At 39.2% G+C, this 18190-nt stretch overlaps 1 protein-coding gene across 7 annotated transcripts in view; it reads right to left on the bottom strand.

Annotated features, from left to right (window-relative positions):
* Nucleotides 1-18190, bottom strand: part of LOC5568141 (calcium-transporting ATPase sarcoplasmic/endoplasmic reticulum type) — a 70634-nt gene that overhangs the window by 19171 nt on the left and 33273 nt on the right. For all 7 annotated transcript variants that reach the window (XM_021842423.1, XM_021842424.1, XM_001652035.2 and 4 more), the window contains exon 3: nt 4360-4377. In XM_021842423.1, coding sequence (XP_021698115.1) covers nt 4360-4377 — 18 coding nt within the window. The remainder of the gene's footprint in view (nt 1-4359; nt 4378-18190) is intronic.

Here is an 18190-nt window from a genome sequence, read left to right on the forward strand (position 1 = left end):
GCGACCAATCTCTCCGGGCCCATCTTGATAAGTTCAGTTCCGATATCACCCTTGCCTGCGGCCTTGTTGTTCTTGAGCAGTTGAATGGCATCCTTGGGGAAGTCGTGGGAGCTGGTAGGTTTCCACTGTTCGCTGTGCTGACGTAGCCATCGCCTTCGCTGCCCTGGCCTGACCTGACGCCATTCATCGTAGTACTACTTCCACCTTTCACTCACCTCGCGTCCGTCCGCCAAGATGCTCCCATAACGATGTATACTTCAGCTCGCGACACGAAGCCTTTGCGGGATACGTTGAACTTCTGATAGAACTTCCGCGATTCTTGAGAACGGCACAGCAACTCCATCTCTTGGCATTCCACCTCTTCCACGGGGGCACTTTTTGTCCCGGAATAGTTGTGTTTGCTGTTTCTGCTCCAGTCTGTATCGTTCAACGTTCTGCCACGTACCATGCTGTAGCCCGAGCTCGCCTTCTTTCGGCAATGCTACCTCGAAATGCTACGTATCTGGTTGTTTCAGTCGCGCTAGATTGTACCGGGCGGATACTCTCTAGTAGGGATGCGTGTCTCCAACGTACTTCGAGTGTGTAGATTCTGCATCTTGTGAACCATGTTGTAAAAAATTGCCTTTTTGGAACGAGTGCTTGGATGAAGATGCCACAACCAGTGTTTGTAAACTTCCTGTAGACATTGAAGTTGAACGATGAACATTCTTTCCTGATGATAAGAGGGTCCAAATACCCGTAGTTCTCCAAACATTTCCTTTTATTAGATGAACTCAATATTCACGTTGTGGATTATATCCAAAATTTTGTGTAGATCTTTTCTCAAGATCACGCCGACTATGTCGTCGACGTATCACCACCTTTTGTTCTGTAACACGCGTTTAGATCACCAAGTTGTCATTCAAATTCGTCAAGAATAGTTCGCACAAAAAACAAGACTCCAACGAACTTATATGAATGTTTAGTTTTACGAGGTACTTCAGGGTTTTCGAAAACGTGCACTTGTTCCTCTAGCTCACTTGGTCGGGTCGGATAAAAATTACCCCGATTTCCTTTCTCGTCAACATTCACTTATTTTATTGGTCAAATTTCGACTTCAAGTCTACTTTCTTTGACATTTTTACTCATGAATATTGATTTTTTTTTTTTGCTCGAGCTTGATTGGCCGCCCGTGGATGCACTCCAGTATCGCCAGATCAGCTGCACTTACACAAGGAACCAACCGAATGACTGCTTGGGACTAACAGGCATCCTCAGTGTATAAGTGCTGGTGATCTTCTATTTTTAGGCAACAATGGCACCTGCCACGTCAGAATGCAGACCAATGAGGGGAAGGGGGAGGAATTGATGATGCATTGAACTGACTCCCACGTAGACCGTATAGTATATTCCACTGCATCCACGTAAGTTCATGCGGGAGTGTATGGATTGGGGGAAAGGCATGGCAGATAGGTTTGCTTTTGTGGTTAGCAGACTGCCTATGTATCAGGCGTAAGAAAGGCGTGCGCGTGGAAGTAGGAAGCGTAAGGGAAACGGTTTCTTGTCCGTCTCTGGTTCTAGCGTTTGCTATGAACGAATAGTTTTAGTGTGATATATTTAGAATGGAAGATAGAAGTAAGTGAGAGATATACAACTACAAAGTACGAGGAAAGGGACGGGCCTGGGATTGAACCCATGACCTTCTGCATATGAAGCAGAAGCGGTAGCCATCAGACCACCAACCCCGTCTATTGACATTTTTACTCATGAATATTATATGAAAACTAAGTTAGCTTGGGATCTCCGTGTTGAACCGGTTCTAAGTTGGTCAACTTTCTTATTCTTTTAAATTGACAATGTGGGTGTCACACCACACCAATTTTAAAAACTAGCTTAGCGTGGCCGTCTGTAATCATTTCAAGGATACGTTCAGAAAACAACCTGAGAAACAAAAAAACAAAATTAGCACATTTGAATGACCCCAGGTGTATCGACCTTTTATATCTACCTTTAAAATGAGTCCATTCGTTTGTAGTAAAAATTATAATAACGAATTGATTTATACCAATTAATTAGATAATTCTTGACGAAAAGGGATATTGATGTCAATTTTATTCAGGTTGATCCAGTGACTCACAGGTTAATCCCAGATCGTTGAACATTTCCAAAAAAACCCGAATGAAGTAATGCTTCTGTCTGTCTTGAGACTCCACTTTTTTTTTATTCTCATTTGCTTAACCTATTGAGAGCTCTTCTATTCGCCAGCTTGGGCATCACCAGAGCGAATTCAAATTGACAGCTGTTCATTTTAGTACAGAGTCCGTGTGCCTATTCGCGTCTACGAAGGTAATTACCACAAAATTAGCACATTTGAATGACCCCAGGTGTATCGACCTTTTATATCTACCTTTAAAATGAGTCCATTCGTTTGTAGTAAAAATTATAATAACGAATTGATTTATACCAATTAATTAGATAATTCTTGACGAAAAGGGATATTGATGTCAATTTTATTCAGGTTGATCCAGTGACTCACAGGTTAATCCCAGATCGTTGAACATTTCCAAAAAAACCCGAATGAAGTAATGCTTCTGTCTGTCTTGAGACTCCACTTTTTTTTTATTCTCATTTGCTTAACCTATTGAGAGCTCTTCTATTCGCCAGCTTGGGCATCACCAGAGCGAATTCAAATTGACAGCTGTTCATTTTAGTACAGAGTCCGTGTGCCTATTCGCGTCTACGAAGGTAATTACCACAGTTGACCCTATGCGTGAAGCTCTGATTATTTTACATGGCAAAGCATAGCAAGTCAATTTTCAAATGCTTCTAAAAAAAATCAAAACACTTCCTAATTAAATTCTGTTAAGTGTACGGAGTTAGACTATTGATCAACTATAGAATCAGCAGCATATTGAGAAAAAAATATAAAATTAAAAATTATATGCTTATAATGTAGCCCATCAAAAGTATATCAACATATACTGAAAAGATTTCAAATAACTATTGTAGTTAAATTTATATGAGCATTAAAAATTTCGCTTCCTATACCTTGCCGGGTAAAATTTTCGACGCTTCACGCATCGAGCAAACTTTTCCCAGATGGCAGCACCGTACCTTCGTACACTCGAATTTATCGATTATTTGTCGATCTGATCTGAAGTTGTGCCCCTTTTTTACACTCTACCATCGCCAGTAGATGAAAGAGCACATGATGTTGCGTATCAGTCCAGAGAGAAGTCCATCGTTCCTTGCCGTTGGTCGATTGCCATGTTATCCGGGTTCACAAGAGCATATTCGCTCAGAAGTGGATCAGGTTGTCAGTCCGCTTTCAGACGGCCATGGAGATGGACGAGTGGAGCTCGTTTCGTTTTCATGCGGATTGACGAAAGCTTTTTGTTGGGAGGGCTGGGAATCAAACCCATGACAATCCGTTTATGAAGCGAACGTGTTGCCAACTACGCCACGTTGCCCCCCATACTCTACTTCTTAGCTATTCAGTTGTTCATTGCAGTACTGCTACCAGCTTTCAATCATCTTACTTGTAGACAATACCTTCACCCACATGTAGGTACGTGCAGACGTTGGTTGCATCCAGGAAAAATGAGTTTGCTGTCATAACCTCAGATTCTACAGTCCTTGACAGGTCCTTTGCTGCAACAGTAGCGCTAGCACTGCATTTTTTCTATCTGAATGCTTTTGTATTTGGAATACCAATTTACAATCGTCCAGCTGATTTGTTGAAATAAAACAGAAGGGTGCAGAGCTACTTGGGCACTTCCATGATTCACTTTGGCATGGGGTTTTTCTCGGTCGAATTTGAAGATGAGTCTCAATTGGCGTGTTACCTTCGAAATAGGCGTTGAACGGTGTAAATCGAATCTCAGTCTCAAATCTGGCTAAATCTACAGATCATGCTTTGGTGAGAGAGCATTGCCGTCAATTCAGTAATCACGGATATAATTGAATGCTAATTATCAGTTTGCTTCTACGGCACAAGTCAGCTAACACAACCATTTTACACTTCTAGACAAAACAATCGTTATTAATGGTTGCTTGTAAGCTTCAGGAGAAACTTCCATCAAAATTAGCTAAAATCATCGAAATTTTCTCAGTGTGTATGAATCACGTTTTTGATGTTTGTCAACCCTGACCTGCATACTCGAATACTACCCTCCTTAAAAGAAATATATGTATTATCCGGAATATCCACATCCCACTTCTCGTATCCGTTGTTTTCCCCTCTATCAAAACAAACCTGGACAACGACGACGACTACAGTCAGTTTAAGATAAATCCAGAGCCAGAAGCACAACAACAGGTCACTGTCGCACTCTGGAGGTCGTCTCACCAAACCGATTACGGCCGGCTGCTACTACTTACCCTCTTCAGCTGGGAGTTCTGTAAGATAGATAAAAGAGATAAAAATGACATTAGCGCTTCTATTTACTAAGTAAGTATGTAGGTTATTGCTGCCCGACGAAATTCAGGTGATGATGGAATTTTGCCTCCTATCGTCGAATGAGCTCGGTTCGGTCGGACAATACTGACCTAGATCAGGGTGGTAATGGTTAGCAGCTATTGATGGGGGTGCTACACGAGATACAAAATATTTGGAGCATGAAATTCCTCTTTTTTCTTGGAAGTTCGGTTGCCAGACAATTCTCGATAATTTCACAGGGACCTATCACTCACGCTTTTCTCGAAATCTGACGGCTCTGACCTAACATATGATTCGCTTTAAAAATATCGATTCGAGTGCGATGAGTCTGTAGCGAAAAACGCGAAAGTCAGCCAGCGGTGGTCCCACTCATTGCCGCCCGACGACCAGTGTGGGATGAAAATCTTGTGAAAACACGTCACGCAGAACGTGGATTGATCTCCAACGGTAGAGCAGCACACGGGAAAAAGCTAATTTTGCATCCTCCCCAATCGACCTGGGCGGGAAGTAAGGGGTTCGATGGGGATTTCTTCCTTCAGGCTGCACACCGGGCACACTGCTGTGCGATGTATGTTGGTTTAGATGTTTCATAAATAAACTCGGTACACAATATTTGGATGACGATATCAAATTATTGTTGCTTTGCTAGAATTTCAGTGCAACGGTTTAGGTGCTTTGAAAAGATTGCGAGTTCATTGATTTGCGAGTTCATTTTGGGCATCCTAAACGTTACATGGGTCATAAACTTGAAGACAAATACGCGAAAGAACAGAAGGAATTTTCCGAGAGAGCATTTGTAAGAAAGATGATTTCATATCGATGAACTCCTGTGGGACTTCTGTAAAAATCTCTGAAGAAACTAGCGAACTATGGATCAATTGCTGTTTTTTTTTAACTATCCAAACTATGTTTTGGATAATTTTTAGAATGGATATCTGGAAAACCTCGGGCAATATCTCTGAAGAATGTGTAAAGGAATAATTTGAGATATAACTGTGACATTGCCTACTGGAAATCCTAATTGAACTCCATTATTGACTACTACAGGGAATCAACAGACGCTACTCAGCATCAGTAGCATCTTCAATGTGTAAGTAGTGGTTATTATAATAATGAATGAATGAATTGTCTTTATTAACGAGACTTTCAGCCCTTGGCTGGTTCGTCTCTTATTATTATAATAAACAAAAACGGCACCGGCTTCGTCCTAATGCAGGTCAATTTGAGGATGGGAATAAAAAGTTGACATGTTACTTGCTCTATAGAAGCCGAAGAAACCTCTGCACTTTCACAAGAAAACACTGGGAGTTTGGTTATGGGAAAAAGTTGTTTAAGGGATTCGTATTGGTAAACGATGAAGATATAATTTAAAATGAATACATGAGCACAAAATAAAGATGAACAGGACACGATTCCTGATTAAACACTACTCCCTAATTGAACGTTTTGAAAAAATACATGGGTCATTAACGCTAGAACTTTTACGATGATACCCAGAACGAATTTATTGATATCCTTGATTAATTGCTGTAGGGAACGCTGGAAGATCTCCTGGATTAAGTAATTAAGAATCATCGGCTTAGAAATCCCTGGAATGATGACAAGAGAATTTCGCGGAATAATCCCTGGAGGAATTTTTGTAGCATTTCCAGGAGAATCCGAAGAAAATGTGGAAGGACTACCTGTAGAAACAACTTTTAACGAATATCTGAAAATTCTGCGCAGGAATTTCTGGAGGAATTCTCGTAAATTACTTTGAAGTTCTCTCTGAAGAGTTCATGTAGGAATCAAATGGAGAATGCTATGGAAGAAGTACCGGAAAATTTCTGGAGAACATAATGGGACATTTTTGCAATAATACATGTGAAAGTAGGTAATCAGTGTGGGTCTGCTGAAAGACTTCCTTAAAGAAATTGTGTAAGAATTCCACTAATAACTCTTAAGCAAACTTCTGGAGGAATTTCTGTACGGATCATAGGGAGACATGCTGGAAAAGTTAGTAGAGGTGTTTCTGGAAGGATCCCTAAGTGTGGTGTGCCTGAATGTCTTTCTCGAGGAATCTCTGTAGTAAGCACTGAAAAAATCTGAAACTGATTCTAAAGCAATCTGTGAATGAATTCCTACAGATCCTGCAGAAGAGTCACGTATGATTTATTGGATTTACTTCAGGTTTCTTTACAAGAAACATTCTACAAATTCCATTTCGATTACTAAAAGTTTGTACAATACTTTTTGTTATTTGTTTGAGAATTTTTCAGATCTTAGGCAATATTTTTTTTTTCATTTCCCATGAAACCTCTCCAACAATTTTTCTAAGAAATTTCTCAAAAAAAAAAAAATATATATATTTTGAGTATCTCAAAACATAACCTGGATTTTTCCAAATCCACAAACAATACCTCAGGTATTCCTACAGGAATTCCTTCGTGTATTATTTCTGATATTTTTTCAAGAAAGTCTTTAGTCCTCCAGGATTCTATCCTGTGATTTTTCTATCGGTTTTTCTAGAACTTCAAGACTTCCGTTTGAAACAAGTTGGAATATTCAACCAGAAACTACTCCAGGTGTATCCAAGGATTTCTTAGGATTTTCTACAAATTTGTCCTTCAGAATTTCTTCCAGATTTTAACTAAAAATTTATCTAGGGACACAATCAGGTATTATTCCAGAGGAGATTGCCCCTAAGATTTCGTTGGAAAGTAATCCATTTTTTCTAAAGGAAGTTTTCAAATAAATTAGTGCCATCATTCTTCCAGGAGTTTTCCATGTATTTTTTCAAGGAAATGTGATTGAAATTTTCCAGAAAGCTGCGAAATTGTTTTAAAAAAAACGTGACGTTTTCCTAGAGCAAATCTTGGAGTCACTTCTGTTAAAACTTGTATAAGTCCTTAAGCCATCCTTGATGAATAAAGATTTCTAGAATAACTCATTCTTGAGGAAATTTTACAGGATTTTGTGGATTGTTACTGTGATAATTGAAAAAAAAATCATTTGGATCTCTGGATTATATCCTGCAGGATTTTGTAAAGGAACTCCTGGAAAAAACATAGAAGGAAATCTAAAAAAAAAATTGTAGGATTGATCGGAGGATATTTTGAAGAAAAAGAAAAAGTTATAGTGTAAACTGGTGTGGAACCTTAAATGAACTATTGGATGGTCCATGGGAATTCAAAGAATTTTCGATTAAATGCTGTAGAAATGGTTAGAAAAAAAAAAGTCTAGGAAAACTAAATAATGAAACACAGGTCGAATTCAAGGAACTATTTGAAATGTCGAGGAATTTTTGGAACAATTCTTTGGAATAACCGTAGATGGAATAGCGTAGAAATTCTTGTCGGGTTCCTTTAAAAAAAAATCCTTCGTCGAATTTTACCAAAAACTCTAATATCTGGAGGAAGTCCTAGGATAGTCTTTTGAACATTCAATGTAATCCCTGAGAAAATTACTGTAGGTAGTAACGTTGAAGGGTTCAAGGATTTCCTGAATCAAATTCTGGAGTAATTCCTTTAAGCATCCTTTGGAAAATTATCGAAAGAATTGAGGAATTTCTTGAAGAATTTCCGGAGCGAACCTTGTTTTAGTTCCAGATAGTGTTTTAGATGAAATCTCCGAAGAAACTTCTAGGATAATTTCTGAAGCTGTTCTTGAGAAAAATAACAAGAAATTTTGCAAGTAAGATAAGGAAAAAAGAGACTTTAGAGACTACTTTGTTAAAAATAGAGACTTCAGAGACCTTTTATCAAATATAGAAACTTTTTAGAGACTTCCATAAAAATAAAGACCAATTCTCTAAAACGAAACCTGCTACGCTACAGGTCCTAAATATTTTAATCCTTTACTGATTAAATATATAAGTATTGAAATCGTTAATTATGTTTTGGTAAGTAGATTTTTTTTTTCGATTGAAATTTTTTTTTCTGAAAATAATGATTGCATTGGGTTTTGACGTAAAAATCCTTTGGCGTGACCATATTCTACCATGATTTACTGGCTCAACAAAATTTCCCTGATTGTGATTGAAATTCCCTGAGAATTCCAGATTTTTTTATAGGTTGAATAAAATTCCCTGATAATTCCAGGTTTTCCAGTTTTTTCCAGGTTTTACACCCTGTCTAAGTTTAAAGAATTTTGTTTTCTAAAATATAAGTTTCTATAAACATGTCTGCATTATTTCAATGGTTCGCTATAATGTGAAAATGTGTAGTACAGATATCTATGCAGAAGTATTCTCAATTAGAATCTAAACCGCCCTAAACATATTTGAGGGCCAGAAAGCCATAGCAATGAACGCGCAGCTATTCAGGAATTAAAGCCTGAGGATCGTGGGTTCGAATCCCGCCTGTCGAGAGTCTTTTCGTAAAGGAATTTTCTTGACTTCCCAGGGCATAAAGAATCTTGGAATTGAGCCTTTTAATGCCTACCAAATTTTTCTTTTAAATACAGCTATTTAATTAGCCTAAGGAGTTACAGTAACTTGAGCTCACCATAGTTTAATAGAAACTAATCATACTCAAACAATTCAAAGTTTATTTTTTACTGTTCTTTTAGGAATTTGTTTCTCAATTCTTCAAGCTTATGAATATATTTAAGCTCCTTTTACAATTGCTGATAATGTTTATGGGTATACATTTTTTGTAGCAACAGGATTGCATGGACTACATGTATTAATTGGAAATTCTTTTCTGCTAATTTGTCTCATTTGACATATAGAATCTTGCTATTGGGATTATTTATGCCCTGCATGCTACAAATTGCATGAGTCAAATTTGCGCAGAAATATAATAGTCTGATAGAAAAATCTGCTTGAGACGTGCGATCAAACTTCTGTACACTAATCAAAAAATATGTCAAATAATTCAGCCAGACAAACTACTGACAGCATCTCCTCCCATGTCTCTTTCTCTGAAGTCCAAAGGTTGAGTGCTATTAAAATGTATCAACTGATCTCAATCACCTGTCCTTGTTAGCTAACAGCAAATGGCCAATGTCTACATCCACTTTCGGGCTAAACAACATCCCCTCACCTTTGATATGCACCACCCGTGTGTGACACTTGAAGTGACAAGGCGCACCTTTGGCGGCAAGATCCACCGTTCAAAAACACACATGCAAAAAACGGTTGCGATCGTCCATGTTCCGAAAATAAATATTTACCAATCTCGGCGAAATGTGCGACGATAGAGCGATCCCACATCGCCGGATTGGGATATTTTACGGCGCAAGGTTTTGTGTCCCCAAGCCAGAATTCACTTCACAGGACAGACGCGCTGCTACGGTTGGTCTCTAATCCGCGATCTGTGTTTCTTTTCACTTGGTACCGGGTTGGCTATTTCCGTCGTTTGATGGGATAGAGGGGCAGGCAGGCAGATTGCCAAAAACTCTAACCGCCAACAGCCAAAATGTAAACAAACCGCAACGGACAGAGTGCCGGAAAGGCGCGCAAAATCCAAAGATCATATCGAAGATCTTCGAGCTTTTGCGTCGTCGACGTTCCCGCGAGATTTTGTCAACAGCGTCCTCCGGTTTCGACAGGTTAAGTGATCATTTCTGTTAGCCAGTGGATATTTTATCGATCTCGCAAATCAGAGACCCCTACACCTTCGCAATCTTAGAAAGCAACATTTGTTATTTTGGTTTTGGTTCAGAATTTACGACCGTCGTATAAATTTGGCGCAACAGGTGGATTTGGGGAGGATCGTCGTATATCATTTGAAGAAAATTTGTGGGAAATTTTTGGTGTCAACCAAGGCGTTAAGATGATCTAATTTCATACCTATGATTCGCGATTAGTATTCAACTGAGCCAAGGGTTCTCCAATTGTTGAATTTCCTCTCTCAGTATGCGTAATGGACGTAATGCACATAAGTAAACAACCCCCGGAGTTTGACCGGATAAACCGGCCGAACCAGGTGCCGATCGAGAGGGCAACGTTTGTTTAAACTTCGCTCTATTATCGGAATCGAGATCTTTTTGTAAACGTTGTAGTGTTTAACCAGACCTCTCCCTGTATGGATAGAACAAAGGAAAACCTGCACTAACGTCATCACTCTTGTTTGCTGCTCCCAAGTGTGAAGAGAGGTGATCGTGCGTACTAGTTTTTCCTTTTCTAGACGCCACTGCAGCAATACATACAACGCGAGAATCCATCCCGCATTCGTTTCGCTACAGAGTCAGCAGTTAAGTCAGTACTAGTCGTTGCCCAGTAGGGTGGTCCGTAATGATCAAACTACAAAAACCTTATGTTACACGGCCCAAATCATCCAGTAGCTACTGTGAAAGTTTGAACGAAATCCGTCAAATCTGAGGAGGGAGTCTAGTTAAACAAGCTTGAAGTTTATATGGAGAAAATCTACTAACGATATGGGAAAAAAACAATTACAATTACATTTTTGACCATAGATGGTATATTTGTTCAATTTGTTTCCACACAAACTTTAAACTCTATAGTTCCTAATTAGCGTTGACGTATTCTGATCCAACTTTCGCACTAGCTTCTGGGGGTCCAAACGAACAATTTTGGGGGGTATTCTCATATTTTTCATGTAAAAATGGGCCACCTCGTTCCCCAGTCACGGTTAACGACCAGAACGCGTGCATTCTCCGCAAGGGACGAAGTTAAATGGCAACGACATGCTCATGATCACTACTGTAACAGCAGTGCAAAACTCGTCAACGGCGCGCTTACGTCAAAGCTGACCCTTCGTCTCGCAAAACTAGGGCCATCAAAGCGACTTGCATCGATCGTGTACAGATCAGCAGATGCAGCCGAGTTTTCGGGGTGGTGGTAATGGTGCGAGTGCGTGACTGCCAACAAAAACTTCAAAGCGTTCGGATGGCGCGCGAGAAGCAGTCAGCCAGCCTGTTTGTCGTCGAACTGGTGTGAATTTATAATTTTATTTATAACTCCTTCCTAACCGTGCCAATGCCATGTGCCGCCGGTTGCCCCGAATGAATAATTGTCCCCAAGCGGGGTCTCTGCTTCTCTTGCTCTTGGCAAGTTGAACGGTGACGGTTGTTTTACGATCGTTTCGCAAGTTACGCTTCTGCTTGCTACGTAGATTTTGAGAGAGGGGAAGTCTACAGGAAGGAACTTGAATCCGGCGGATAAATTCAGCCGGCGCGGCATAAGGCCATGACACTGACTGCCAGCCTGTGGCGAAGGCTCTCCCGCCAATCGATCGATGATCGGTGCCGGTGAGAACTAGATAGTTGAGTGTGATCATGTGTGCGATCGCTAGCGTATGCGAGCAAAATGTCAACAGCATCAGGATTCCCTGGTGTTTCTTAATCCTCGTTATCTGGTTTCGAATGGGGATTCTAAGTTATGGCTAATGCTCCTAGGCAATTGATCGAAGGAATACTGCATTGCCATTTTGCTGTTTGGCAATGATTCCAGACGAATGATGAAGGCAAGTTTGCTAATTAATACCTGCTGGAGTTCACATGCCTATTGATGTTCGATTGGAAGCACCGTTTTATTGCTTGAAATTTTCCACTCGTTTTCAACTGTATTGAAACCACAGTTAGATACAAAAGCAGCTGCTATCTAAATTGAATAACAAACTATGCAGAGATATTGAATGTTAGATATGTTTAATGAGATACATTTCTTATAATATCTCAAACTGTATGAAAAAAGTAAAATTTGCAAGCTAAAATATGATCTTTCTATAGATGGATTCTCATGGAATGACAGCCTACTGTACATTGCGCGATTATTTATCTTGACGGCGATTTTGAAAACTTTTTAAAATGCTTATAGATCGTCGCAACTACTTTAAATCGTTTTGGTGTCTTCTGCGCGATTATTCATGGTTGTCTAAGACATGATCGTGCAAAAGACACCAAAAAGATTTGACGTAACTGCGACGATCTACAACTGTTTTTTTTAAGATCGTCATCGCGGTAGCCTGTCATCTATCAAGGACCCATAGCCAGTAATCTATCAAGGAGCTTATCATAAAGCTGTGAATGATTTTATGAGAAATTCACAAAAATCAACCAAAATGATCAAGAATACGTCAAGAGTCTCGTTAGAAATTTCTAAACAGAGATTTTTGTATATAGATCAAGGAACTTATAGCAAATGTATTCAAATATATTGTCCTGCAATTATTTTAGTAAGAATACATCTAAATTCTCTCAAAGAATCTATCAAAAATCGGGCCAAAGATCTGCCAATAATCATGACAACAAGAACGAACTACGTTAGGGATTATGGAAGAAGGTGGAAAGGATTTAACATTTATTACGTGCCATATGAATAATTTTTCATTTTCATACAAGAAATATTACTATGGAAGGATTTTCATACGTAACTGATGGATAGGATGAACACAGAAATTCTAAGGAAGAAATTCGAAGTATTTTACCAAAAACATGCCTAAGAATGCGTTTGAAATCCATTAAAGACCGATTTTTTAGGTGACAGTGTTAGCAAAGGAGTCTTCTTAGTTAAAATCGAATTTTGATTTAACTTCAAAAGCATCTAGCAAGGAATCCAACGAAAGTCTCTTAAGAAAATCAATTTTTGCACATAAAAATTTCGCCGAAAATTTCACCTTAAATGGATTGAGAATTTCACCAAGAACTGTATAAGAAATAAGCTAGAGATTTTAAATTTAAGAAATAAGCTAGATTTTAGGAAATAATCTAAAGGACTCCAGTAAAGATCTAATAAAGAAATCCCTTGGATGCAATTTTAAATGTCCTCTTAAATATTACACTTAGACACCACGTAAAACCCGTCGAAAATCTTTGAAAAAATCAAAGCGAGTTTAAATACAGACAAACATTTCACAAGAGTTCTAAGGTTGATGCTAAGTGTCTCATCAAGAGTTCTGCGAGAAATTCGACAAGATCTCACAAGAAAATTATATTTTTTTAAAGGCACCGACACGTTAATGCTTCCAGTGTAGTGGACGATTTGCCTTTTGAAGGATAACTACACTAGACGACTAGACATCGGACTAGCGTGCAATGCCCAGTGGCACAGTTGAAAAACATTCCTGACGAAAAGTTGTTGCGGTCTGAAGCGGGGAACGAACTCACACTCCTTGGATCGATGCGGCCAACAAGTCTGGTAGCGAGTCACTTTTAAGTGACTTGGTCGCTTTTTTCGACCTAGTCGTCACTAAAAAGTCATTATTTGCAACAAAAAGTCACAAAGGTTACATTTTTCAGAAAAATGGTCACTAAGTCACTTTTTTGTGATCTGATGATAACCCAACGATAATCTGAATCAGTTTCTTCAACTTAAATATCAGTCCAGCAATGTCTTACTGGTTTTTATTATTGTAATGCAAACCTTTGTTTTACATCAGTGTCTAAATCAATTAAAATGTCCTAAGATGAAAGGATTCTTTACTAACTTTCTGGAAGAATTCAGGTGTATACTGCACAGTCATTTTGGACCGAAAATCTGGAATTTATTTGTAGGGTTTGTGAAAAAACTTCTAATAATGTTTTTAAATTTAAATGTCGGCCCAATTTCTGACCAACGGAAAATATACTGAAGAGATCTTTAGCCTACCTTTTGAAGAAAGCTCAACAAAAGTGTTTCAAGAAAAAAAAACTCTGAAATTTCAACTAAAGATTGTTTAACAAAATTGTCAAAAACTTGTTCAGGTACCATACGTAGTTTTCCTCCGGTTATAAAGCTTGAAGCTACCTTTGGAAAGTGAGACTGGACTTTATAGGGAGTCTTGGATGATACTTCAGAAGATACAATAATTGTTGGAACAATTTACTAACGGAGCTCTGGAATAGTATCCCGCAGAACTTTCTTTAAGAATCCATGAAATTCTTTGAGTGGAAACCCCGAAGTTTTGTCTGGAAATCATCGGAGGGATTGCAAATATAATTGCTGTAGAATTTTATTGTGTGAAACTTCAAATGATCTTCTGAAGAATTAATTAACAATTTACTGAAAACTGCTCAAGAAACCTATAGAAAAGACTGCAGGACTGGACGAAATGCTTAAGAAATCACTAGAACAATCTTTGGAGGTAATTGAAGAATTCCCAAAAGATTTAATTGAATATTCAATGGAGGAACTATTAAAAAAAATCAAATAATATTGTGAATTTTCCAGAAAAATCCTTTAGAAACATCTGAAAGATATTCAGAGCAACAACTGAAGAAATCGGTGGTAGAATTACTAAAGGAATCTTTGAAGAATCCCTGAGAAAACTTCCGGAGTAATCCTTGTGGAAATTACTGGAGATATCTGCGTTGGAATACTGAAGAATTTTCTAGAGCAGTTCGTTTCAGCATCTTTAGAGATATTACTGGATTTTAGAATTGATTTTCTTACAGAATTGCCGGAGAATCTCTAGAGAATGTTCTAAAAGGATACCTAGAAAAGTCTTTAAATGCATTCTTGAATAAATCTGAACACATTCAGAACGAACAAACTAGTCACGGGAGAATCACTGAAGCTATCCGTCGAGAAGCCCAACGAAAAAGTTTCACGATGTTCATAATTTAGGTTGTAAGAGAATAACGACAATAATGCTCTCTTGCACCTTCTGTGAAAAAGTTCGAAGGTATATATTTTTTACAATCCCTAGTTTACTGTGCTAAATTAGTTTCACGATGAACAACAAATGATAAGCAAAATAAGGACTGTAATTGAATTGACCGGGTGATGAAACGTGCCAAAAAAGAAAACTTCCTCAAATCGACCTTAAGCCAATTAATCGAAAAGCTCAGTCAAAAGCCATCCGAATGCCCTCCGATCGCACTTGGCAACAAATCTTTTCATTGACCTTCCGTATCGAACACACAACTTCAACCAAATTGTTTTCGCGTAAAAGGTTTCACTCCAATTGAATAGGAAAAGTTTGATATAGCTCTAACTATCTGAATATTCCGATTCAACATTGTAGGCAGCACAACCGCAACTCTGTAGGGGTATATGTTCTTCGCAGTGATTCCCTTGCTATAGTTCACCAAAGAAGAAGCCCTTTGAATATCACTTGACATTGTCCTTTGGCACTGGCAGTGTCGTCGTAAACTTCCAACCCACCCGCAACCGCGCGAATGAAAGACAACATTCTAGAGGTGCACGTTTGCTGTCTTAAATCCAACACATAGATACAGCTACCAGTTAGGAAGGCAAGCAAGAAGAGTGATGAATCCTTCAAGTCTAACATGTGCAATGAGCATGCTAACAATGGCATTCATGATACCCGGGGGCAGCCCCATAGGGCAATCGGGGAAATCGTAACTCTGAAGTGACTGAAACAATAAAACTCTGACCTAAATCCGGATGAATCAGACTGGGAGCTCTTTTATCGCAGAAACCCGAGAGCAGACTCCATTCGCAGCAGTACACATACATTGGACATCTGCTAGAAGCATTAGCCGGCTGGGTTTACTCAAAAATACATATCTCACTCACGGCGAAGAAGTTAATCTTCTGTGTGAAAGCCAAGCAGTACATCCCAACTGTATTTATTATTTTAATAGAAAACAGCTCTTCTATCTCTCGCTTGGATTTCTGGATTCTAGATCCTGAGCGCAATATGGCCTACACAACAGCAGTAAGTAATAATTTCATCGCTCGAACTGACCTTCCCAAGCCACACTAATTTTCGACGAGAGTTCATAAATGAAATTTTATTGTATTCCTAAAATAAAAATTATTGCATGTGTTTCACCTCTTCTGGTTTCATTTTCCTCTTCTGACGTTCTTTATACGAAAAAAAAAAAACAAAATCCAGGAGGACTTCAGATTTCTGTTTATAATTATACGGCTCTTGAGAATATATTCGTGATCGGTGAATCGCGAACCACCCGAGGTTGGAGCAGAAGCTAGGAAACATAATATTTACAGCGGTGCCGAAAGCATGAAAAATAGCCGAAACATTTATCCGGCATTTGCATGATTTGCTACACCCGATCGAACCTCCCGATCGCGGTGACGTCATGGAGAAACCAAGTGCGCATCTATACTTCCCAGTCTGAAAGCACGTGTCAGTCTGCTAATTAGTGGCGCACCACACACACACACACACACACACACACACACACACACTTCGGAACGGATCAATCATGCAATTTTCCACATTGCAGCCCCAGTGTATAACAGCAGCATCGCAAGACAAATGGGTCTAAAATAAACCCATCTTTTGCGCACACACGGGAAAAGACCCTTTGATCTCCGAAGAACGCACGCAGCACCAGCAGCTCATCGACGCAACACTTGGGTGCTGCTGCCGGGCGAAAGCCGTGGTCTGGCTTTTTGCGACTGGATCGAGGAAAATCGAGAAATCCGAAATCGTTTGATCTGGAGAGATGATAACTCGCGGGTGGATTATTTGAGCCAGCCGTCAGAAAGGGAGGCCCATTTGAGGCAATTGAAATATTGCAAGGGATTGCGAGGGATTCCTGGGAGTATTCCATTCGTTCGAAGATTTTGAGAGACCTTGAAGGAAAAAGCTTGATGAGTAAAATAAATTATTTACTGTGTATAAGAAGTGATAACTGGCAGAAGATTATTTACTGATTTGATATTGTAGGTTGATATTTAAATGATCGGGATAAGAAAGTATCAACATTAACAAACATTTTCTTTTGTTTCTGATAGACATAATAACTGGAAGCTTTACCTGTAGCCTATTGAAGTGTTGCCAAATTTCCCTAAGGAATATTATTTGAAATATTTGTTCCTTACTGTATTAGAGATCCTTTATATCTATAAAGGATCGTTACACGGTATAGATCTGAATCCTCCTAGAAATGTAATAGGATTTAAGATTTATGTCAAAACTAATGTGACATAAATGCAAATTTTGTAACTTCTTTGTAAATCTAATATCTATATGCTGGAAACATTCCTGTCAGAAACAATAATTCAACGAGGACTATCTTTCATCATCTTAGAAAACTCTAACAAGACCAACAATGTATAGACGCTACCTTCTGTTTTTTCTTTATACAAATACCCTTTCCAAGTAGAAACTACATACACAGTTGAAATTTTCAGTGTCGCGTGGAAACCTGTTAAAATATGTATGTCCCTCTTCCGAGAGAGCTCGGCCTTCCGAACGATCTTTTCCCCCGAAAGATATTTTAAATTGACGTCAAAAGGAAAAACAGCCTTCAGAGGACAACATGCCATCCACCTCCAACTTTGATTAAAGGGTTCGATCCGAATTCAATTTTCCACACGTTCCTAGTTATCACCATCTCAATGAAGCACATGGTCCTCCGATCTGCGATTGTACAGATGTAAGAGGCAATTGGCACACGCCTATGTGTTAGTGACCAACTGCGGAGTTACACATTCGTCCGTATCGTATGGGTCCGGTCTGGTTTTCGTATTGCCAATTCAGTTCCAATTCAATTATACGTTATCAGGCCTCCGCTCGATTATATAGCTACGGGGAGTACCTCGTGGTATTTACTAAATTGATAAGCCTCTCTCGCTCGATAATACATACGGTTAGCGCACCATACGGTAGTCCCCCCGCCGTTTACCGATGCGAGACCGATAAAGGAAATATCCCAACCTGACCGAATGAATTAGCTACATTTCTTGTCAATAGGCAATTAGTGCTGTATGACGTATATGGTGATGGTTGTAAGGAACACTTCGTTCGACCTTCAAATCATAAATGCGTATGGAGGTGCGTTCCCTGTCGGAATCCACGTGGTACCGGTCCGCGGCTAGCTCAGCTGATCCGTGACTGACACGAGACTGGTCGGCTGTCTGACTGCTCTTACTGGGCTTTGCTGTTTGCTTTCTGTTGATTAAGAAAGAAGAGG

This window comes from Aedes aegypti, chromosome 2 (genome assembly GCF_002204515.2).
Source record: "Aedes aegypti strain LVP_AGWG chromosome 2, AaegL5.0 Primary Assembly, whole genome shotgun sequence".
In the NCBI taxonomy this organism is placed as follows: Eukaryota; Metazoa; Arthropoda; class Insecta; order Diptera; family Culicidae; genus Aedes; species Aedes aegypti.